This window comes from Stegodyphus dumicola, chromosome 11 (assembly GCF_044657685.1).
Source record: "Stegodyphus dumicola isolate Sdum_Otavi_A_Nest chromosome 11, ASM4465768v1".
Classification (NCBI taxonomy): Eukaryota; Metazoa; Arthropoda; class Arachnida; order Araneae; family Eresidae; genus Stegodyphus; species Stegodyphus dumicola.
Genome location: NC_140778.1, coordinates 48,952,415 through 48,977,598, shown reverse-complemented (window position 1 = coordinate 48,977,598; position 25,184 = coordinate 48,952,415). Strand labels below are relative to the sequence as shown.

Sequence of the window (25,184 nt, the reverse complement as noted above, 5' to 3'; positions counted from 1 at the left end):
TTTTGAGCATACACCATTATCATGCTTTATATCCTCTCCTACACCCCATAGATGTCGTGCTACGTACATGTACATGCTGTACAATACCGGACCCTAAGTGATCTTTTTGTTACATCTTCTTGTTTGTACTACCGTTACATTAATTTCTCCATTTCATTTTTAATTTTTATTATTTATATAATTGTAGAACTGATTAGCTATTGTGGATGACTTCTTAAATCGCAATATTTTACAGGAGCGGAAGCACGCTGTCCACTAGGAAGGTTAGGATTTATGCTACTGACCGGGAAATTCGCCTAGCCACAGATGGGAACTGTGTGTAGCCAAAATTAAATAAGATATTAAGTCACTAATTTTCTCTTTCTTTACCGCTTGCCTTCGTGTTCTAATTAGAAGCACATTCGGCTGGCAATTGGGAAGTCTAGAATGCAAATCCTGGGGCGGTCATTCGCTGATATTTTCTGTTCCAAATAAATACCTAAAGGCTCAACCAACTAACCAAGTGGTTCCCAAACTAAAATGTGGTAGACGATAATTCTTCACCACCAGCAGGTGGTGATTAGGTTACCACTTCCCCAACTGCCCTTTAAATGGGGAAGAATGTACGAAATTTTCTTTTTTCTCAACGCATGCTTTCATGTTGTAATTGGAAGCACTTCTGGATGGCAGTTTTTAAGCCCAGGTTTCGAATCCGGAATAGGTCATTTCTAATTTTTTTTCTCCTAAACAAACCTAATACTATATATCACCATTCTATGGTGTTCTATACTCATCTACAGTAGCACAATCGCAGATAGAGCTACCAGTGCTTTAATATCGAGATTGGCGTACATCGTGACTCTGAAATTGCAGTTTCGATGGTAATGGTTCAGAGGCACACGTTCTACTGTAACGTGGATTAGGTTAACATAATCCATATATAACTGGCTCACAATCGTATAATTTTTAGAGATGTCTTTCTGGAGCTGTTTCCAAAGCAGAAGGGTGCTGACCATTCTACAGATTTAAGGCGAATGATAAGACCTTTACCGAAGCTTATAAGTTGGGTAAATCAATGTCTACCTGATATTTTTCTGATTACATACTTTTTGTTTTGTGTCATATGGGGATAAACTGTATACTAGTTTTTATACCTGCTTTGAATCAGACACTAATTTATGGTGTCAGCACCACTATAGGGTTTGCAGTCATACCCTGTTACGCGACACTTGAACCATTAGCATCTATGTTCACATATTGCTCAATTGTTTTATTAGTTATAGTATATACGCATACATTTCTTTGTCATATGTGTATGTATTTTAATATGAATCTTTTGTAAAAAATAAATTATACTTGCATATATGCATAGGCAAGCTAGTTTGCTATACGAAAAGAAAATAAAATTAAAAACCCTGTTCCTTACGACCATTTCAACTGGCTGTTTACCCAAGTCACATATATTTCTATAGCACCTGAGGTGAAATTTAAATCGACCACTTCATTTGAAAGTTATAAAATGGACATCTGTATACTATGTTATCTTTTAGTACATGCTCAGCTGTTGAATTTTTATGGCAAAGGTCCTGAGGGCTATCTGCTTAAAAGAAGAGATGCCCTTTTTTGAGCACTTTTTGAATGAAACTGACTTGTATTCGTATTAAACATAGGGAAAACTGTAAAAACAGAGATGCAGCTAACCCATTTGATAGAATTCTAACCTAAATTGTATCACCAGTATTCTGTGGTCTTATTTATTCGAGAACCAAAACCGGTGGGATTCTTCTAAAGCAAGATGTTTATGTTTGCATATAGATATCACTTATGCAGCAGATCATTATCAGACATATAAAATATAGTGATATCAGTGAATGAAATTTAAAAAATAATAAGAATTCCATTTTGCTACAAACTTCATACACAGAAAACAAGAGAAATAATGCTTTGAATTTTGCTCATCAGAAGAAGCATTAAATAATACAGCACTTTTGATGCGCACAGTTAATTGGTGTGTATATGTATTTTAATCAGTGAGCTGTTCTAAAAGATTTTTCTTGGAATGGTCAGACTTTCTTAATTTCTCAATCAGATTAGCAGCGTTGTTCATCTGACATGAGACAAGCTTAAATTAAGCTATACATAATTTTTAAATTTCTATATAAATTATATTTTATGTTAGCCACTATATAGAAAACTGGCTAAATAAACCGAAAATCTGTAAAAAATACAGCCTCCTATTTCACAAACAAAAAAAGGACAAATAATCTTAAAATGAACTCAATGATTGCAGACTATAATAGTAATTTATTCAAAATGAATGTAGATGCAATATTTTACTTTCAAATATGTCAAGAAACTCATAGTGATCATCCAGCTAATTCAGTTTTCTTTTAAAAAAGTGTGAACTGAAATAAAAAAATAAAATAAAATAAAAAAACAAGAATTTAAAGAAAAAAGAACAAGAGCTTTTCATTATTAAAAACTGTTATGACCTAGAAGAAATCTAATCACATCCTTTCACATTACCATCCATGCACACCAATCACATAATCATCCAGCTAGTTGGAGAAAAATGGTTTTAGGTAATGAATGTATTTTGCTTTTTTAATTCCCCTGATATGAAACTCAGCCAGATCAGATTCGTGAATTTAATTGTAAAATACGGGTAATGAGAAGCAACTGTCATTGTCGAAGGGCTTGGGCATATTGTAGATGACAGTAGGAATCTGCCCATGAGCTGGCCCATAGTTATCCCTAAGGGACGGATGGATAGAGAACTAATGTCAATTTCAAAAATATGTCTCTGCAATAATATTTTATTAAATTAATTATGTGAGGTTTGTTTGTTGCATTATGAAAAATAAGCACTATTTATGAACAACTTAAGATACTTAACAGTAATTTATCATCACATACATCACAAAAAAGAAATGTATCTCTTTGAGTGTGCATATAGTGAGCTTGGATATATATATATATATATATATAAGTATATTTTATTTAGTATTATAATATATTATTCTTTTTCTTATTTTTATGTTAAATGATAATTCTTAAATAGATAAGAATGAATGAATTTACAAAAACAATCATCTCAACCTTCATAATTAATGACACCTAAAGGTTTTCTCAAAATTTAATACAGTTATTCCCATACATGTTGATTTGGCATCCATAGTTGTTATGGCCAAACTATTATAATGCAAATAACAGAAGAAAAAAATACAAAATGCATTTTAAATGAAAACAGGCCACATTATGCCAAAATAATTTGTACTAAAATTCCAATGATAAGCACAAATATACAAGTATAAAATAAAAAAATAAAAAATATTGTTCTGACATCAAATACAATACTGCTTACTTTGCTTATAGTACTTAACATTTTATTCAGGGTTAAATTAAAACATCAAAATTCTCCACATTAGAGATACAGAAAATATATTAAAAATGTATATGATATAGTATACAATCCCAGCATGCACAATTTATCAATTAAATTTGACTTCATTTATATATATTTTTCAAATCATGAGAAACAGTTTTTGACTGATTTTTGTGATGAAACACTAGAAGATATTTTCCAGGAAGGGATGCTTTAAGGCAAATTGGCTTGCATTCATATTACACGTGGAAAAATCATGACGACGCTTATGCAGGCAGTCCATTCACCAGGATTCAAGCTATTGGTGTTCTGCTTCTCACCAGCTTGTCCACTGGCACACAACAGCCTCTTGTAATACATTATCTGCAGACATGAAATCCTTCTGTATTTATATGAAAAGAAAAAGTTATACATTCAATATTAATTACAAAACCCATTTTCATACATGCCTACTGACAAATTATAAGTAATCCTCAACTCATGATGAGTATTGTTCCAATAGTTCCATCATAAGTTCATACTGATGTAACTCAGGGTCTTAATAAAATTATACCTTGGTATGTTTGATTATATTGTTATGAATAAGGCTTGTGTTTCACATGAAAATGGTTTAAGGAGGTATAAACTTATGTGACATTTATAAACAATTTATTTGCATACATTCACATGAATTTTATAAAATTAATACATATACATCCCTTTCATTACTTGACAAGAACAAAAATATATACAAAATTCTTTTAATTAAAATAATGGATGAGTAACTGTTACTCATTCGAGAGAATTATTTACAACTTAGTGAAAAATTATTATTCAGGTATGATCAGAATCCTATAAAAACAATGCATGCATGCATAAGCTGTTTATATTTTTCTGTAAAATAAACATTTGATCTGGACAACTGCATACTTTTATTTCAAGATGCTTTTTTAGTTAGGACTACCTAATATACACTAATGTTTGCGAAAATCACAACCATGAAGGAATTATGCACTTTGAACCAAACTTACATGAAATGTAAAGTGAGGTAAGACATACAAATAATTAGAATTACAAAGGGATTACGCATGCATGAAATGAGAACTGGCAGTTGTAAAGGACTGTAAAGTTGTGCTGAAATCTTTTTATCATCCTCTGTCTGCAGTGAACATTTAATTTATGCTCAGTATGCCTCGTCAACAGCGGAGGATGCCATACCAACAAGTTTGAACAAGGCCACATCGTCTGTATGCAAGAGGGTGGACTTTCATATCAAACAATCACAGCCCGCAAGCAGCACAATGCCACAACAGTGATGCATGTTTGGAAGAAATGGACAGCGAGAACCAAACAAGGTGAAATCCTGGCAATGGGGCACACAATAGCACAGGACGACAAACACCTCATCTGCATGGCTGTGATGGATAATAGAGCATCCTCTCGTATGTTAGCACAATATTGGAGCACGGTTACAAGTGTTCGTCGCTGTCTGCTGCAACATGAACTGCATGCAAGGATTCCTCTACACATGATTGCCCTGTCGTTGAGTAACATATGCCTCCGACTTCAGTGAGCACTGCAACGCAGTGCGTGGCGTGCTCTATGGCAACAAGTTGGTTTCTCCGACAAATCTTGCTACAATCTGGAGTATAATGATGACAGAGTATGCATTATTCGATGCATTCCAGGCACTATATTTTAGAAAAAAAAAAGCCCATGCACAAGACTTCTCTAGGGTACAGCAGGTTTTGCTTCCAGATATGTTGCTCAATCAGCATGCCTAGGATTTCATCGGTCAGCGACTCGCATGTACAACTAGTGGGGCACACACTGAAACTGAACTTTCACATCAAGTCAAAGCCATTCCCCAGGATTACATTCAGAACCTATACGATTCAATGCCACGATGTGTACAGGTTCTCGCTCAGCATGACAGAAACCCAAAGTACTGATTTTCCAACTTTCGTTTTTTTTCCTTTGTAAATGCGATCGTTTACTTGTATCGCTATTGGTAATATGTGGAATAAATTTCATTCATTTCCGCCAATTCCTTCATGGTGTTGCATTTTTCACAAACATTAGTGTGTCTACAGCTTCCAGTGCCTGTTCAGCATCCTCTCGTATGTTACTGAAGATAAATGACTAACTGAAGACAATTTAATCCCATATGATCTTTAAATTCTTTCAAAGCTTTCCTCATGCCTAGTCTTGTACAATGCAATCATAAAATGCTTGTTGAAATTCTACTCAGTATCAAATATAATCTCCAAATGGGGCTTTATGAATTTGTGTCTATCATCTATACAAATTACACTGACCAAAAAAGAAAAGCATTATCTAATGTCCCAATCACATTATCTTTCGGCTATGCAAGGAAAGGGGCAATTCTCAGAACCTGCACATTTCCAGGAAACCCACGTAGCTAGGTTAGCATTTTCACTTACTAGAAAGACAACGCCAAACAATAATCGATTATCGCTCAGATTGGGATCACGTGATTCTTCAGAAGCAGAACTTTCATCTCATTGGTTGATTTCTACCCGGGACAGAGTTTCAGATGAGACATTTTTGGCGAGGTTTGAAAAATATCACATAGCCGCTACATTGTTTCTGTAGCTAGGTGGGATTCTTTTTTTCCTAAGAATCCTCCCATTTAAACCAGTGCTACCAAAATCTTGTTTCTCAGGAAAGTCCCGTCTAGCAGGGGCTGTTGCTAAGAAGTAATAACCGCTTTAATCAACACTCACCAATAGTATAGTAAAATCACGATGACCAAAATTAGCCTCGATCCACTACGTCTAATCCGTTTTCAAAACACGTTTCGCTTTTATGATAAGAGGAGAGTGGAATGTGAAAATTAACATGAGCTCAGCATAAGAGCGTATAGGTAGTGATCACTTTAGGTTTTCTACAAACGACATTCAGTGGATGAGTTGAATGTTGTCTTTTTTTCCCTCCGAGATAGCTAGATGGTGTTACTAGGCGGCTTAAAGTACAGTCAAAAGTCTTTAATCCGAAATGATCTATAATCCGGACCTCAAAGCTACAAACTTTCTGTACATGCTTAAATGCATAATGCGTTTACGAATGTATAATGTATAACGCATGTTTAATGTATAATGGATGGTATAAGCTAAGCTAAAATTATCTATTTCAGTTAATGTTGCATATTGCGTTGTTCCTTAATCTTCTAATTGGATTCGGCTTATTATTTTTTGCAGACTGTTAGAGCAATTTAATAAAAAGTAAGCTTGAACTTTCAATTATGTCAAAAAGAGTTTCCGATTCTAGAGATACCAAAGGATTTACAAAGCAAAAGCATGTTTCGATGTCAAACAAAAGTGGAATTGCTGCAAAAAATGGTTAAAGGCATGAGGAAAGTGACAGAGAGGTGATTTGTTTCTCTAACCATTCCGAAATCTGTTTATCAATTTCGCGCTGCTCTGCGGGAAGGGGGTACGTCACTGCGCGCAATGAACTTAAAGTTGATCTGTCAGCACTATCCTCATCTTCAGGCCAGATGTTTTTATTTTATTCGGCTTATAATTCTTTACTAAATGTAGTATTTCATCTCGATGTATTCCGTCTTTGATATGATTTAAATCAAATCCCTCGTCATTATAAATATCACGAATACACATCAAATAGTTTTCTGGTTGCAATTTTCTAATTTCGACTATGCGTAATGTATGCTTTACGCATGTGCACATTGAAAGAAATGTTTAATAAAGTAAACAAATAAATATTAAGCTTTTTTTGTAAATTTTGATACCCTTATATCATAATTGTTCTTTATTTCATAAATTACGGTTTCATATTTTTAATTTTACGATTTCTGCATGCCATCTTACCAGATTTAAGCTGATGATCTATAATCCGGAATCGCCGAAGTCCCGACGAGTCCAGATTAAAGACTTTTCACTGTTTATGATAACCAAATGAGCAACACAACATTTAATGGGTTAATATATGATATAATTACACAGATTAGGATTTGCTAGCAAGTTTGCCCTTGAAACTGAAAAGCAAATTTAAAATCCTGCTCCAGAGGACATTCCAGCTGGCAACTTTACCAAATTTATATACTACTGTTACAAAATAATTTGATCCAGTCTTGTGAAATTAACATAATATATGGCATTAATGAACTACACAATCATCTGATGCATATTTTAACTTTGAATGTCAAAACAGAATGAGCAAGGTTTTTTTTGCACTGCGACTGATTCTTACCTTTAGTTATAAAGATGATGTGATCTCTTATTACTATGCATGTTGCTTTATCCAAGACCTGCCAATGATGGATTACTATATTCGCCCCACTTTACAGTGCTGAAATTTATTAAAAATATTCCCCTCATTTTCCACTTTTTTCAATACATTATTAGAACGAGCTTTCCTAGAGTTTAAAATGTATTTGTTGACGTGGTAATCATTGTCTTACTTATAAAGACAAAATCCCATAAATACATACAAAGGTTACATTGAACCTTTCTTCTCCTTGTAATTTTTTACCTTAATGCCAACTTAACACAAGAACTGTTGAACCACAGTGAAGCAAACACAAAACTGACTTTCATTCTATGATTTCAGCTGCATACTCAACTTCTCGCATACGACTCTGCATTTGGGAGACAAATGATGATGTTAGGCATGTCCACATTGACTTACACACTACACCAACAATGTTGTGAATTACATGCATAACTAACTACCTGTAGTTCCACACACATGCAATTACAAAAATGCAACTATAATATTTGACATGGCATTGTGTCAAGAGATGGCAAAATCTCTCGCCACACTATCTTATTTAAACTGAAAATAATCACAGCTGCAAATGGAATTTTGTTGTATAACTTTTTCAGGAGATAATTTAATGATCTCGTCTAACATTTCTCTATCTTCAGTCATTAAAAAATTAGCAGTCTACGTATGAAGCAATAAAAAATGCAGCAATCATACAAAATTCATTAATTTGTATTAATACTGACAGAACAAGCACATCGCAGTGAAAGCCACTGTTTTTTGCCTCAATTTTGTGCATTCGTCACTTAATTTCGTTACAAATAACAGAATAATAATACTAGCATTGTTTACAACAAAACATACAACATTTCTGATTTTAATATTACACGCTCTGGCTCGGTTGAGGACACAATGTTGATGTTTCTGGGTAAACATGCTCAATTAGAAGCATTATTAAAGGTGATATCTAATAATAAATGGTGCATGCTGAGCAGGATAGTTTACAGAATATTTTATTTATGTGCTCAGCCAGATAATTAACATTACTGTTCCTCTGATACAACAGAAATCATACAAAAAAATAGGTGTATATTTGTTCAAGAGAGCACAGAAATACAAAGATATATCACATTTCGCAATATTTAATAAGAAAATTGGGTGCATAAGTACATAAACGACACGATTTTTTTCCCCTTTCAACTGCCCACACAAACCGATAAATTATATAAAATTTAATAAATAATTTTGTATTCAAAGTTAATTAAATATCTACAAAATCAAAAATTATTCTTACCTACACATTCAGAAATTTAGCAGAGAACGATTTATGGCGAATAATTGCCCTCTGTGCAAGAAAAAAAAATAATATTGATTAAAATTAATTGAAAAGACTATTAAATTAAAACAAGCTATTTATTTAAGTGGAAAAGAATTAGAATTTTAACTTCAAATTAAAATTAGGAACAATAGATATCGGTCGTATACTCACCGCCACACCATCCGACCACGTTCGAGAACAAAATGGCGCTGGATTCGCATGGCACATTGAAGGCATGATCATGCGCAGATGGTCTCTCCGCAACTAGTCGTACGTTTAGCATTTTTACCATGTTTGAGCTAACCGTCCGACGTAAGGCTCCTCTAAACCAGGCTGAATCACCAACGTTTCTCTCTTGGCGAGGGAGTGAACGCGCTGCCAATTTTGGCGCGTTTATCGCACACGCTGGCTGAATGTCTGCTGTTTTTTTAAAGATTTATTTTATAGACGCGCGGTATTCAGCGCATATAAACTTTTCGGATAATTTATTAATTCTCGAATAGTATATAGACGTTTTCACTTAAATAAAAATTTCGCGTATATTTTGTAAACATATTCAAAATAACTTATTCTTTAGATGTTTCAGTTTCGTTAGCAGACTATAATAAATAAGATATGAATAAAAACTTTCAATAGTGTCAAATGGGGAAATAGTTAAAGCGTAGAGTGTGCAAATAAATTTATCTTAATGACATTTTAACAAAAATTTCCATAAAAACACTGTAAATTCATACTAAAAAAATAACTTAAGAATATGTTGTCATTTAAGTCTGAGGTACATGGAAATAATTGTGCAAGATTCTGAAGAAACACTTTCTTTTAAATGTGGGAAATATTTCATAACATAATATGGAAGAAGAAAGTACAGCATTCTGTGTTTTGGATGCTTTTCATCAAATGTAATATAAATACGAACTAGAAACCGTAATAAAAAGTCCTTCCTCTTCAATCAGATCACCTTTGTGTTGCATTGTATTTGTAATACTTCTAAAAATCCAGTTTTTACCTAAATTAAAAAAACAGTTATTCCATAAAAGATAATAACTTTGAACGTATATAGAATGAATTTTGTAATTTGAGTTATATTACAAAATAATTCATAGTTTATATATTTTATACTAATAATTTAGATAAAACCTGTCCAATTTAAGAATGTGTGTTAACCACATTCTTAAATTGTAAAAGGACGACTTAACCACATGTAATTCATTTCAAAGCATAAAAGAAAGCTTATTTTTTATTTTACACAGCAACAGCATTTTCATGCAGTCAAGTTTTTTTAACTGCTAGTTATTATACATAATACTTAATTTTAAACCCATTCTTATTAGAAAGCATAACTAAGAAACTTCTTTTTAAAGCACCACAGTGATTGCAAAGAATGTCGTTAAATTTACAAAAGTATTGAAGATATATTGAACAGCATTATAACAAGAAAGTACTGTACAAAATATGTAAATTTAGCATAACTTCTTTTTTAATATTTGCATAGTTTCCTTCAAATGAACCTTAATGGGAAGTTATCTTGCGAAAATTTAAAAGTATTAAAATGGCCTCTATTTAAGATGTAACTGCATTTATAATTATTTTGTAATTGCGAATAGATTATATTATTGCAATTAGATTATGCACTTACAACATAATTGCATAAAGTAATGAAATTAAGAGTTCACAGATACAATGTAATATAATTACAATGCAATTACCTAAATTGTAATTATAATCACTTATTTCATACCACAATATTATTACAATCACAATGTAATTTAAATTGGGTACTATATTTGCATACCCTCCACTCAAAAGGAGGTACTGATAAGCCTGGAAGTTATTATCAACAAAAAGCCTGTTCAGGACAGTTTGATGACAATTTCCACCGGGCGAAAAGTACATTCTTAAGCCCAGGCAAATCATGACAATAAAAATCATTTAGTCGAATTCTGCACCAAATTATTTACCTATATTTTAACATACTTTATGAATTATTAGAAGCGATATGGCAAATATCTTCTAAAAATAACTGTAAAATATTTGTATCCATTAATTGATTCAGATAGACACTTTTATTATTTAAGTATATCAAAATAACAGTTTCATGTTCCTGAAATACAAAAATTATGGAAAAAGTTAAAGTAATATTCTTAGAAGCATATGATATTAGTCACCAGATGCAAAATTATAGTTAATTTTTTGCCCTAAATACAATTTTATTACACAGTAGTCAAATGTGTAACTTAATAACATGTTATATAAAAAATTAATGATAATAAGTTTATCAGAAATGAATTAATTCTGCAAATAAACTTTCTGCACTTGAAAATTTTCTACACCTGAGGGGAGGGAGAGATCTAGTAAAATTAGATTTATTATAACTTCAGTTGGACCAAACACCTTCTCTCTATATATATGCATCACTAAAGAAATAAATAAAATTATCATGCTTAAAAAACAGATATACCATACCAGTTTTTTTTCCCCTTGTTACACTTTACATTGAGAAATAACAAACCGTACAACACTGAAAAATACTATCCTTGAAATTTTGTTTAAATGAAGAAACACACACCATCTTTTTATTTAAGCATTACACTTCAAAAACAGATACACATACCAATTTATTTTCACTAGCCTTTATACTGATAACATGCCATATAAAAATGAAAAGAATTATCCTTGAAATTTAGATAAAATGAAGTAACACAATGGGAAAATTTATGCACACGGACATCTTTTTTCTATTGCATGTTGTCTGACATGATCCACAAGTGCCTAAAAATGTACCCAAAGAAACGCATTTCAATATTAACAAAAAATTGTTTACAGATTAAAATTCATTCATTTCATACCAGTATTATAAAGATCATGCATGAAACAAATCTGCTTTCCCATACTTTTAAGTAAAACTTTTATACTGGAAAATAGACTATATTTCTATAATTAGAAACAAGAAAATACTAATTTGAATGTTCTGCATTCATTTCTAAATCTTTACTCCATTGCCAAATTGTATGATACTGTGATTATAAATAAACTTGCACAATCCTTGCAATTATTGAAGTCAGATTATATATATTTTGTCTCACACTATTCAATTTATTCTATTGACTTCAGATGTCAATGTCAAAATTCTGGAAGTTATTTTAACCAAGAAACAGTAGTGGGCACCGTGCATAAACAACTCATCTAACTTTTTAACAATAGTGATTATAAAATAAAGAAAAAATTATATATCATTCCAACGATATTGCAACTATAGTATAATGTTACATATATCTTTAGCAAACATTGAGATTTTATCTTGACTTTCCAAATTATTATTTATTTTTTAATAAATTTCAATATGCTAATGATTTTCATGTTACATTAGTATAAATTCCACAATTAGCACAGGAAAACAAAATCCGCGCTTTATATTAGAAGAGAAATTTCTTTTCCGTATTCAAAACATCTACATTGGCGATGTTTGGCGACGGGTACATTAACCCTAGACTAATTTAATTATAGCTATTATTACAGAAATTAGCAGATACTCAGGTTATTGTACACAAGAATTTCACTTTACTTGCACATTATAAACATCAGAGAAGATATAAACTCTAAATGAAGGCGTAATTAACATTATACTTACTAAGCAAAGTTCAGCGCCTGGACCAGGTTTCCAATTGTCTCTTCGGCAATTATTTACCCATATTTTTCTTCTTTCTTCATTTTTAGGAAATTTTACCAATGTATGACCTTTCCGTGAATGATTTGAACAATTAATAGCTGTACATCCGCCCATTTTACACAAAAAATTGTTGCACCTTAACCACTCAGCCGCCATTAAATCTCCCACTTGGGAGCGCGAATGCCTAATGATTCAGCCTGGTTTATAGGAGCCTTAGTCCGACGTCGTACGGGTAGACACTTCCGAAAGTCTGGGCCACAGAGTATAAAGAAGGAGGGAAAACTGGTATTACAACTTTTCCCAAAAATGTTCCACTTTTGTCGCATTATTTATAGAGGGCGCTGCAATCGTTAGCTTTTCTACCTTTCGTAGGATTTGACATACGCAGCAATACAGAAAATATTGATTTGATATCAATTTCCATCATGAGTAATTCTTGTAATGCAACCTGCTTCGTCCCTGGATACTACAGTGGTTATACATCTGTTAGGCAGAAGAATAAAAGCTTGGGAATCAAGAATCCAAGTATATTTAGAGCTCCAAAGGTGAGCAACACTTATATCATGCCTGATCACAGTCAGACGAATTTATATAACTTTACAGAACGTCTGGATTGCTAGTAAATAAGAGGGTATTTAAAAGGTAATAGATTGGAAATTAGTTAAGTATTTCACAGAACTTTAAATTGGAAATTAGTTAAATATTTCACATAACTTATGTGCATTTGCATTTCGTGCATGAAAGCAGGCGATCCTGAGATTTTAACGTTAAATAAATTTCTGGAATTACTCAAGAATGATGGAATATTTGCTTCTTTATTTCATTTACAGAAAAGAAGATTAACTCATTTCCCCTTTTTTTCCGTTTGAAGTAGGTTTTTATAATAAATGGAAATGAACACTGTGCTGCTTAAAATTAACTTTACTTGCATGGTTAAGTGAAAACATAACAGCAGATAAGTGTAATGAAAAATTGATTTTCCATGAGATAAATTCAGCATATTAAATAAGTTATGAATATTATAAAATCATGCCACCTAATCACATAATTGAATGGCTGACCATGTAGCCAGCCTGTTGGCGGTATTCGAACCCAGGACCAAACTAGCAGTATATGGTGACTTTTGCTGTTCAGCTTCTGGTGGGAAAGAACAAGGTTCTTGCAAATTGAACATTGAACACAAATTTAACGAATCACTCTAGCCTCCTATAGCTCACCCTTGTGTAACAATATAAAACAATACTGCTGAGATTGTTTCGGGATTATATAATTACTGTTACATTTTTATTAAATTTTTGTTATTTAATTGAACTTGTTTCTTTCACTGCGAGTCTTTAATCGTTGAAAAAGGGATATTAAATTGAGAATAAAAAAAGTAAATAATTACTGCAAGAGAAAACAGACTTTAGTTTTATATACTTAATGATATTTTTTAAATACCGCAGCAAGCATACATTAGATGTTCTGGTATTAAACTGGTAGTTTTGCAACAAATGTAATTAGAGTCTATTAGTAAATGATCAGTTCAATAAATGAAAATAAAAAATAGGGGGTCTTTTCCAGTAAAACATAACACATGCAAAGCATTTTTTTCAAGAAAGCTACATGTATCAATTTGAAACTTAACAGCGAGAAAATATCATCTCATTATAACTGTGATAAAATTTTTCTGAAGATAAGAAACTCATTTTTTAGGCTATTGAATGGGATAGAATTTTTCTCCTTTGGAAAGAAAAGAGGACATGTAATTTTAAAATAAGAAAGATCTGCATTATATTTTTAGTTAAAATACTGCATTTATTGGTTAGAAGTTAGTTCAAGTAGGACAAAATTAAAGATAGATTGAATTAGTCAATATTTTTTACTCTTTATATTTAATTATGAATAATATAGTTCAACATAACCAAGCGTTTAGAATACTTAACTGAATTCAAATTCAAATTCTATTTTAAAATCTTTTGAAATCAATTTGAAACATACTTCTCAAATAACAAAGATATGGAAATTTTTAACAGAAAACTATAAAAATATCAAAATCAAAACTGACATCTGATTCATAAAAAAGAATAACTTATTATGATAGTAAAGAACATTTACTGACTGAAGCAAAAAATTCTATAAGCTTCATTATAATTTCGCCACAGTTTATATCAAGCTGTGTATCTAAGCATTTTACAAAATGAGAGACGCGAAGAAACTATCTTCTAATTAAATTTAACATATATACAGCAAGTATTATTACTAGTAATATAATTATTTTTCTAAGGGGGAGGGCCTGAAAAATAATCATTCATAAATCTTCATTCATAAATAATTCTTAATCATTCATAAAAAGTACTACAAGCCTTACAGCATGAAAGCTGTAAATTAATTTTATAATTTGAGGAATAAAATACAATCATTAGTGAGCAGAATATTATAACGTTGATAATAACGCAGTCCATGACATTAAAAACATAAACATTTTCTCATTCGGTAGTAAGCTTTGCCGCCTGGCTACTCAATAAATGTTTACATTTGAAACTACTAAGATGGAACAACAGCGCCATCTAGTGAACACGACATTTTAGAACCGTTTTTCTACTAGACAGTTTCACCTCCTTCATTATACTCCGTCGTCTGGGCCGTCTGAAAAAGCGGCGACCTCAGATCATGATCCCAAAAGTCGCCTTTTCTCTGTAGGCGCATGTTTTTGTAACGTCCATGCCTTTCTGAGTATACCAGGTTTCATCCTGAAATTGTAACATCGTAAAATGCCATGAATAAGTGTTCAGTTCTAGATTATATTTCCAAAGTGACTCTCTCAGGTTTTCCAATATATGTGAGTACAAAGTGTATTGGAAAATGTCTTGCGGAGAAAGAAACTTCTTAAAAGAACGCGAATTACCGAAAAGAAAATTCTCCTGTATTCGAGGTGCGTAAACCTCATTTAGACGGAAGCATGAAATAAATCTGCATTTGCTTCTTATTGCAGGATGTGATGTTATCATAATGTGAGGTTTTATAATAAATGATTTGCCGACAACTCCAGTTTCAATGTACATATGCTTGACAAATGTTCCGTGTATTTATCTTGTGTATGCCGTGTGTAACAAGTCATTTAGACTAAAGAATTATTTAAACAAATGTATAGTTATTGCCACAAGAAACAAACCTCGTGTATCAGGTATGCAAGAAGTCATTTAGATAGTATGGTTTTTTATACAAACATCTGCATATACATACAGGAGAAAATAACTTGTGTGTAACGCATGTAAGAATTCATTTGGACGAAAGAGCACCTTAAACATGAATATCTTTATACATGCAGGAAAGAAACCTTATGTGTGTGTGATATGTAATAAGTCATTTGCTGTAAAAGGTCATTTAAAGAAACATGTGCTACTTCACACAGGAGAGAGACCTCATGTGTGTGAGGTATGTAACAAGTCATTTGCTGAAAAATATTGTTTAAACAGACATATACTTATTCATACAGGAAAGAAACCTTATGTGTGTGAGGTATGTGCAAAGTCATTTACTCAAAAATGTGATTTAAACAGACATATACTTCTTCATACAGGAAAGAAACCTCATGTGTGTGAGGTATGTAACAAGTCATTTGCTCAAAAATGTGATTTAAGCAGACATATACTTATTCATACAGGAAAGAAACCTTATGTGTGTGTGATATGTAATAAGTCATTTGCTGCAAAAGGAAATTTAAAGAAGCATATGCTACTTCACACAGGAGAGAGACCTCATGTGTGTGAGGTATGTAACAAGTCATTTCCTCAAAAATGTGGTTTAAACAGACATATACTTATTCATACAGGAAAGAAATCTTATGTGTGTGAGGTATGTGCAAAGTCATTTACTCAAAAATCTTATTTAAAGAAGCATATACTTAATCATACAGGAGAGAAACTTCATATGTGTGAGGTATGTAGCAAGTCATTTGCTCGAAAAAGTCATTTAAACAGGCATATGCTACTTCACACAGGAGAGAAACCTCATGTATGCAAGGTATGTAACATGTCATTTGCTCGAAAAAGTAATTTAAATGGGCATATGCTACTTTACACAGGAGAGAAACCTCATGTGTGTGAGGTATGTAACAAATCATTTGCTCGAAAAAGTAATTTAAACGGGCATATGCTACTTTACACAAGAGAGAAACCTCATGTGTGTGAGGTATGTAACAAGTCATTTGCTCAAAAATATGGTTTAAACAGACATATACGTATTCATACAGAAAATAAAACTTATGTGTGTGAGGTATGTGCAGAGTCATTTACTCAAAAATCTGATTTAAAGAAGCATGTACTTAATCACAGAGGAGAGAAACCTCATGTGTGTGAGGTATGTAACAAGTCATTTGCTCAAAAATGTGATTTAAACAGACATATACGTATTCATACAGGAGAGAAACCTCATGTGTGTGAAGTATGTAACATGTCATTTGCTCAAAAATGTCATTTAAATGAGCATATGCTACTTCACACAGGAGAGAAACCTCATGTATGCGAGGTATGTAACAAGTCATTTGCTCAAAAATCTAGTTTAAGAAAGCATCTACTTATTCACACCAGAGAGAAATTCCATAAGGTACATGTGTAACCACTTGGGATATAGAAAAATTCGAAATCTGATGTCAAACATAAGAAGGCTATTGTTTTTTGTGGAAAATTTAGATTAATAAGAACCTTTGTTTGTGTGTGCAATAAAGACCTGTCCGTGCTATAAAGAAATGTCTTTGGTGTGTTCAACTTGTCATTTCATTTTCAATTCTAATTAAATCATTTATTTGTTTCCATAAGAGAAAAACCTGATGATTGCAAGATAAGTCACAAGTAATTTTACAGTGCTCCTGATTTAAAGCAACATTTTCTTATATCAATGAGTAATGTATGTGTGTGATTATGGCAAAGCCTCGAGGGCTATCTGCCTAAGAGGAGGGATGCCTTTTGGAGGACTTTCTAAGGGAAACTGGCTCGTATACACATTACACATGGGGAAAACCACAAAAACGCCCATGCAGCCAGCCCGTTCGCGGGACTCGAACCTTGGACTGAACACCAGTGTTCAGCGACTTTACCGCTCGGCCGCTGGTGGGCCCCAATGAGTAATGAAAGTTTCAAACAGCATATTTGAACATTGAAAAATTAGACACTGATTATACTGTTCTGAATAAGAAAACTTTATTGATGTCGCATTCCTCCCTTTCAGGTAATGTCATGCATTGTTTAAAACCTTGTAATCTTGGAACATTTTCATTTAAATGGAAATTTGATTCACATTTTGCACTGTAATCAACTTTTCAATACATTTTTCTAAAAAGTATAAAATATATATTTTTGTGGTATCTGTAGTGGATTTAAGTATTTTTCTACATCTCATTAGTTTTTTTTAATGTTGAGAATGCTTAGAATTTAGATTTTTGCAACCTTATGTGTTCCGTATCGGATGTTTAAAAAATTATTTGTGAACTATTTTCTTGATGCCACTCTGCAGCTTGTAGTGTCTTTGAAAGAAATTGAAATTTCATTAGGAAGTAAAGTTTCATTTTGGGCTATTGACAAGTTGATGCAGACTCATTGATACAAGTAGCTGTATTTTCAGTATATGCCCAACTCTGGCAACATTGTGCATATCCACCCTTCTAGCAATCATGCTTATAATAATTCTTCAATCAAGCACTTCTGCCATTTTTGTTGTATTCCAAAGTCCATCTGTTTTTAGAAACATATCATGATATTTTTCGCCGTACTTTTAAAATATGGCCTTGCAGAATTTGCGAGCAGTTTTTTCATAATTTTGCAAAAACACAGAATTTTGATGAAAATTTTATAAATGAAATGCTTTTTCTCATTACCCGAGTGCTGCATGAACTCGATTTTTCCATTTGTTTTGGCAAAAGCAGATAGCTCTGTATGTGGCATTGAAAAAAGTGTAAAATTATAACAGAAAGATTTGAAAAAGAATGCATTTTTTTTTTTTTTTAAATTCATTACATAATCTTTATTTTGTAATTCAAATATCTATTCTCGAGTATATTTTCTTATGATATATTGATAATTTTTACCAATTTATAATAAATACCAACAGTTTGGGAATTTTTCTGAAATAAAGGCTTGAAAACCACCAATTTACACCTGATAAGTAACTTTTCATCTGTAAGAAATCAAAGAATTGTGTTAAGGCTTTCACATAGATATACAAATATATATACTTTTTTTCTTCCTCATGGGTCCATGCAAGTGTTTCAGATACGTTTTAGTTATATGTCCCTGTCTATTGTCTGTTATTAAGTATTCAGCTTTGACATCTGGTTCCTGTGGAGTATGCTGACTTTCATGTAACCACCTTCAATTTCTTCTTGCTGTGAAATTCTGAAGTATGCTTAAATAGTTCATCACCATATGCATGCTGTAGCTTGCAAGTGCATTTTATTTCATTTAAATCCGGGCGCCTAAGTCAGAGCACTATCCCATTGTAACATTTTACTCTATTTTACGAGCGTTGAGTATGGCATGGGAATAGCAGAAGTAGTAGAAAAACTTGTGAGGAGGTTGAAGACAATAGAAGTTCGAATGATTGTAAGGAGTTAGCAGAGGTGATAGGCAGAACTTGTGAAGAGTGAGGGCGAAAAAATGAAGGAGTGCGAGACAAGATGTATCAATAAAAATTCCGGAGTGTAGCAAATTACATGTGTCCCTATCTAGTGAGTGCCATGAGAACTTCAGAGTAAAAATGCATTATGGCTTAGTTTTCAGTTTCCGCAAATTCAAGAGTTAACTTCACGCTTTCGAAGGCTATGGCTAATTTTTCGGTGCTGGGTTTTGAGTGTTTGATTCTTTCGGCTATATTGTTCATCTCTCTAATGAAATTAAAAACTTCAGGGTCTATAACGATTTGGAAAATATTCTCAACTTCTTTATCTGGAATTTTCTGCTGGTTAAAGACGTCGCTGAACGGGATGTTTTTTTTAATTTTTTGAATTTCTGCTTCATTTTTAGATTTTAGGGGTGGAAAATCTTCTTGAGTGGGTAGTTGCTGAATTTTTTTTACTTGGGGGGGGGGCTAAAATCTCTTTTTGTAGAACGGACGTCCACGGTAAGAAATTGCGTGTTCACCTCGGCAAAGGTAACAGATGGGCTTTTCTTCTAGTTTTAGAGGACATGATTTTGAACAATGGTTCTTGAAGCACTTGCAGCAAATATCTTTCTTAAAACAATTGGTTTGGCAATGTCCATGGGCTTGACACTTAACACTGTACAGGTCTTCTGGTTTTCTGAGCATATTTCTCTATTGTAACGTTAAAGTTAAAAAATATTGCTAACATTATGGGTCGCTTCTCCAGCTTTGTTTCTTTCGAGTTCTATGAAATAAATTGGCAGTTTGATGTAATCATTCTCTATTTTCTTTATAAACTGTTTGACTTTTATCATGGGGAATTTTCTATTTCTGAGATCTTCAAGGATTGTATTTTTCGGGAATATTTCTTGCCATATTTTTTAGTGTAACTTTAATAGTTGGGTTAATCTTTGGATTATGGTAACTTGGCGAAAATTTGGCGACCAAGAATGCTACAGCAACCTGCTAGTTTTGTTATGGGCACCATTTTGTTTCCACTTGTGAAGTAAAGGCATGTTTTTTTTTTTAACTCAACATTTTTGGCTAATCTTTGGAATATGGTAACAGGTAGTTTGGCGACATTTTAGTAAGGCGATAAAGGTTACTACCTAGGACTTGGATATAGCTAGCAGTGTACGTGGATATAGTCAAGAGTGTGCACAATGCCATTTTTGTGCAATTCTGGGATGTTTTTTTAAGTGAAAATAGGTCGACGTGTACATGGATGATACCATGTATGTGCAATTCGTAAAAACGTGGCAAGCAGTGGGCGATTCTGCACTTTGTCATAACTTCACACCTAATCTTCATCATGATTAAGCACTTTTATTCCATAAAAGTTCTAGCATAAGCGTAATTTGGCTAGCAGATTGTTGGAAAAAAATGTTCGAAATGTTGAGTAAAAAAAAACATCCCTTTACTTCGTGAAAACAAAATGGCGTCCAAACAAAAACTAGCAGGGTTGGTCGCCAAATATTTGGCAAAAAATCACCAAGTTACCATAATCCAAAGATTAACCACATTTTTTTCCAACAATCTGCTAGCGGAATTATGCTTATGCTAGAACTTTTATGGAACAAAAGTGCTTAATCATGACAAATATTAGGTGCGAAATTGGGAGAAAGTGCAGAATCGCCCACTGCTTGCCACGTTTTTAAGAATTGCACATACTCGGTATCATACATGTACACATCGACCTATTTTCGCTTAAACAAACATCCCAGAATGGCACAAAAATGGCATTGCGCACACTCTTGACTTTATCCATGTACACTGCTAAAGTCCTAGCTAGTAACCTTTATCGCATTACCAAAATGTCGCCAAACTACTTGTTACCATATTCCAAAGATTAGCCATAGATTGATAATTAAATTGATAGGTATGAAATTCAATGCTCGCCTTTTTTAGGAATTCTGCTGCATTTGCATGGTTCTCTTCAGTGCTGGTAATTAGATAAACTTTGCGTGCCTTCATCTGTGTTTCATACTCATGCTTTAAAATTTGGGCACTCAAGACTTTTTGTAGATCGATCCAGTCTAAGTCTGCTTGGGTGATTACAATTGGGGGAATTTTGTTCTCAATGTTTTCATTCTTTTCTGCTGCGTTATTTATGGGTTCATAAAGATTTGCCTGTTTTATTTCTTTTATATCTGTAGAGTATCTTTTATATCGGGTTTACAGGTTTTATAGGGGAGTTTCCATTCTGGTTCCTTATTATTTTTAGCTGCATCTGCGACTATTTTCTTTTAGAGTTCTTTCCTAGCTTCGCTGATGATTTTAGAAATTCTGTTATGGTCTGCTATGCTATCTAAATAATATTGCTCGTTTTCTTTTCTGAAGCGAAAGATATTGCTTTGTTCTACCATTCCATCATGGGAGCTACCTAAAATTTCCTCGAAAAGTGCCTCTCGTTTTTCTTAATTGATTTTGGCTAATCTTTGGAATATGGTAACAGGTAGTTTGGTGACATTTCGGTAAGGCGATAAAGGTTACTAGCTAGGACTTTAGCAGTGTACATGGATAAAGTCAATGCCATTTTTGTGCAATTTTAGAATGTTTTTTTAAGTGAAAATAGGTTGATGTGTACATGGATGCCGTGTATGTGCAATTCTTAAAAACGCGGCAAGCAGTTTGCGATTCTGCACTTTCTCCCAATTTGGCACCTAATCTTCATCATGATTAAGCACTTTCGTTCTATAAAAGTTTTAGCATAAGCGTAATTCGGCTAGCACATTGTTGGAAAAAAACGTTGAGTAAAAAAAAAAAAAAAAAAAAAATGCCTTTACTCTGTGAAAACAAAATGGTGTCCAAACAAACCTAGCAGTTTGCTGTAGCAGGATTTGTCACCAAATTTTCGCCAAAAAATCGTCAAGTTACCATAATCCAAAGATTAACCTTGATTTTATAATTTTCTTCTTCCATTATTCCTTGAAATAAGTTAGGCAAAATGTTTTTATATTTTTCCATAATGGCTTCAAATTTTTTAGTCCTGGGGGTCCCTTTCTCAATTTTCTCTGTGCCGGTTTTAGCTCTTTTGCTGGGTTTTACTATTTTCGGCTGGGCTGGTTTTGTTAGCTGTTCTCAGAGGACGTCGAGCAATCCGATTCATGGTCCATTTCACTATTGCTATCAGGCCTACTCCAAAGACGGTCAGGTGGATTTTTGGCTGACATAATGCAAAAAGTAAAGGATACTTACGAGAGTTCAAGAAGCACGACCTTCACATATGAAAGCTCACCTTGGAATCTAAATATAGTTCTGTGCAGGGCCGTACGTAGCGGGCCGTGTAGCACGTAAAATTATGCGGGCAGCCGGACTCTGCCAACAACACATTTCAATATTATTAATTCATTCTAAATATTTTTCATATGTAAGTACTTTCTATACACTTTCTCATATATAAGTACGTAGTGAGTATGAAATATAAATTTATTTTAATGATTGAGCTTTTTTGCTTTAAATTTGGGGACAGCAACCTTGAGAAAGTATGTGAAGAAAGTGGCAGAGAAGTTATTGAAAATGAAAAAAGTTCGATTGACTAGTTAGTCGGTATTCTCAAGACAGCAATCACAGGATTTGAACAGTAGAACTTTGTAACTTAACAAGAAATTATGTCTGTTTATAGAAGAGAGAATTAAAGAGAAAGTATTAGCACAAGAAACGAAGCAACTTAAACAACTTACATTGAGAGAAATATTTAATAAAGTAAACAAATCAATATTAAACTTTTTTTTTTGTGTGTAAATTTTGATACCCTGATCATAATTGCTCTTTATTTCATAAATTACGGTTGCATATTTTTAATTGTATAATTTCTGCATGCCATTTTACCAGATTTAAATTGATGATCTATAATCCTGAAAAACCCTAATCCGGAATCACCGAAGTCCCAAAGAGTCTGGATTATGGACTTTGTACTGTATTTCCTGCTTTGTTTTGGAGGTACTTGTGCGGATCTACATTAAGAGAAATGAGAGCCTAAATTTATGTAGAAATTCACTGAGGGAGCATGATAAAATATTTCTTTTATAATGCAACTTAAGAATAGAAAAGAATCTGAAAAATTTCATACTTTATTGTCTCTATTGTTATTGTTAAGAGATATTCTGTGTAAAAATTATATTCTATTGATGTTTGCAAACAGAACTCCGATTCATGGTCCATTTCACTATTGCTATCAGGCCTAGTCCAAAGATGGTCAGGTGGTTTTTTGGCTGACATAATACAAAATGTAAAGGATACTTATGAGAGTTCAAGAAGCACAACCTTCATGTATGAAAGCTCACCTCAGAATCTAAATATAGTTCTGTGCAGGGCCGTACCTGGGGGGGGGGGGCGTGTAGCACGTAAAATCATGCGGGCGGCCGGACTCTGCCGATAACACATTTCAATATTATTAATTCATTCTAAGTATTTTTCATATGTAAGTACTTTCTATACAATTTCTCATATATAAGTACTTAGTGAGTATGAAATATAAATTTATTTTAATGATTGAGCTTTTTTGCTTTAAATTTGGGGACGGCAACTTTGAGAAAGTATGTGGACAGTCAATGGTCTAGGAATGGTCCTGGTTCTGTGATTAGGCATAAAAAAATATGTTTTTTAACTTCAATAATCTTTCAATCACTTTTTGCATATATCAGTGCTGTAGAAAACCCATGTGCATAAATATGTAAAAAGGCATTTGGAAAATATCTTTTCCATAAATGTAAGAAACAGTTATTTACTAAATATGTCTTTGTGAAACATTTTGTTTTTATATTGCCAGAAGAAAAATATAATTTTAAATTTCCAAGCACACAAACTGGCTTTCCATATGCATTAACCCTGTATGGATGTACCAAAGTAGAGTCTCATATTTATATTATACAGTACAAAGTCCGTAATCCGGACGTCCATTATCCGGAATGATCTATAATCTGGACCTCAAAGCCACAAACTTGCGCATGGACGTAAAGTGTTTACACATGTGAACTTCTGATATTGAAGAAAGTGGCAGAGAGGTTATTGAAAATGAAAAAGTTTCGATCATAATTTCTCTTTATTTCATAAATTACGGTTGCATATTTTTAATTGTATAATTTCTGCATGCCATTATACCAGATTTAAATTGATGATCTATAATCTGGGATTGCTGAAGTCCCAACGAGTCTGGATTATGGATTTCCTGCTTTGTTTTGGAGGTACTTGTGCAGATCTATATTAAGAGAAACGAGAGCCTAAATTTATTTTGAAATTCACTGAGGGAGCTGTGTTGTATTTTATATGTATTGGGTATGTGCTCAGTGATGATTACAAGATGTACACAAACATCGTTTATTCTACATTGCTCATCCACTATTCTATATTACAGTTATGATTAAAGATAATAATAGATACAGTTACAGTTACATATATAACATCTCCCTTTTTTATAAAAAATAATAATAGTAGTAAAATTAAACATATTCTTTTAAATAATAAGGTTTCTTAACAGTCCTACCAGATTGAGTAACGTAGTTATGTTTATTTGAAAAATCTGATGATACTATAATACCTCTTTTGCTATTTGGTGACACAACACTTCTGTTAGGTTTTGAAGGACTTACAGGCACATCTAAATTTGTAGTGCTCCTACTATTTTCATGTATCTCAGGTTCATCTATAACTTCATTCTCATAGTTGTTTTGTATTGCAAACTTTCCTGATTAGTTCCTTTAAGAAGGTCTCTTCTGTTTCTTTCTACAATTCTTCCATCTGTTCTTATAATCCTATATGAACGCGGTCTTTCTGCTTCTTCTATAATTTTCCCTCTTTCATTTAGTTTTCTCCCTTTCTGTTTTATGTAAACATGATCTCCTGTTTTCAGTGGTTTTAACGGTCTTGCATTCCTATCATAATAACTTTTTTGTAAGGTTTGTCTCTTCAGTAAATGTTGTTTATGGTCTTCATATCGTTTAGCTTGGACAAAATTCTCTTTTATAGGCATCAATCCATTTACTTTTCTTCCA

The 25,184-nt window shown here is 32.9% G+C and overlaps 1 protein-coding gene and 1 long non-coding RNA gene across 2 annotated transcripts in view; one reads left to right on the top strand and one right to left on the bottom strand.

The window, feature by feature from the left end:
- Window positions 1-3,101: 3,101 nt before the first annotated feature.
- On the bottom strand, window positions 3,102-9,230 carry LOC118203596 (uncharacterized). Its single transcript, XR_015043941.1, has 3 exons — window positions 9,081-9,230; window positions 8,890-8,936; window positions 3,102-3,746 (listed from the first exon to the last, which is right to left on the bottom strand). It is a non-coding gene; the product is annotated as an uncharacterized LOC118203596 (long non-coding RNA).
- Window positions 9,231-14,872: 5,642 nt separating this feature from the next.
- The window catches only part of LOC118187478 (uncharacterized), a 77,039-nt gene continuing 66,727 nt past the window's right edge, over window positions 14,873-25,184 (top strand). Inside the window, exon 1 of the mRNA XM_085826282.1 lies at window positions 14,873-17,163. Within this exon, the coding sequence (XP_085682408.1) occupies window positions 15,865-17,163 (1,299 nt within the window). The 5' untranslated portion in view covers window positions 14,873-15,864. The remainder of the gene's footprint in view (window positions 17,164-25,184) is intronic.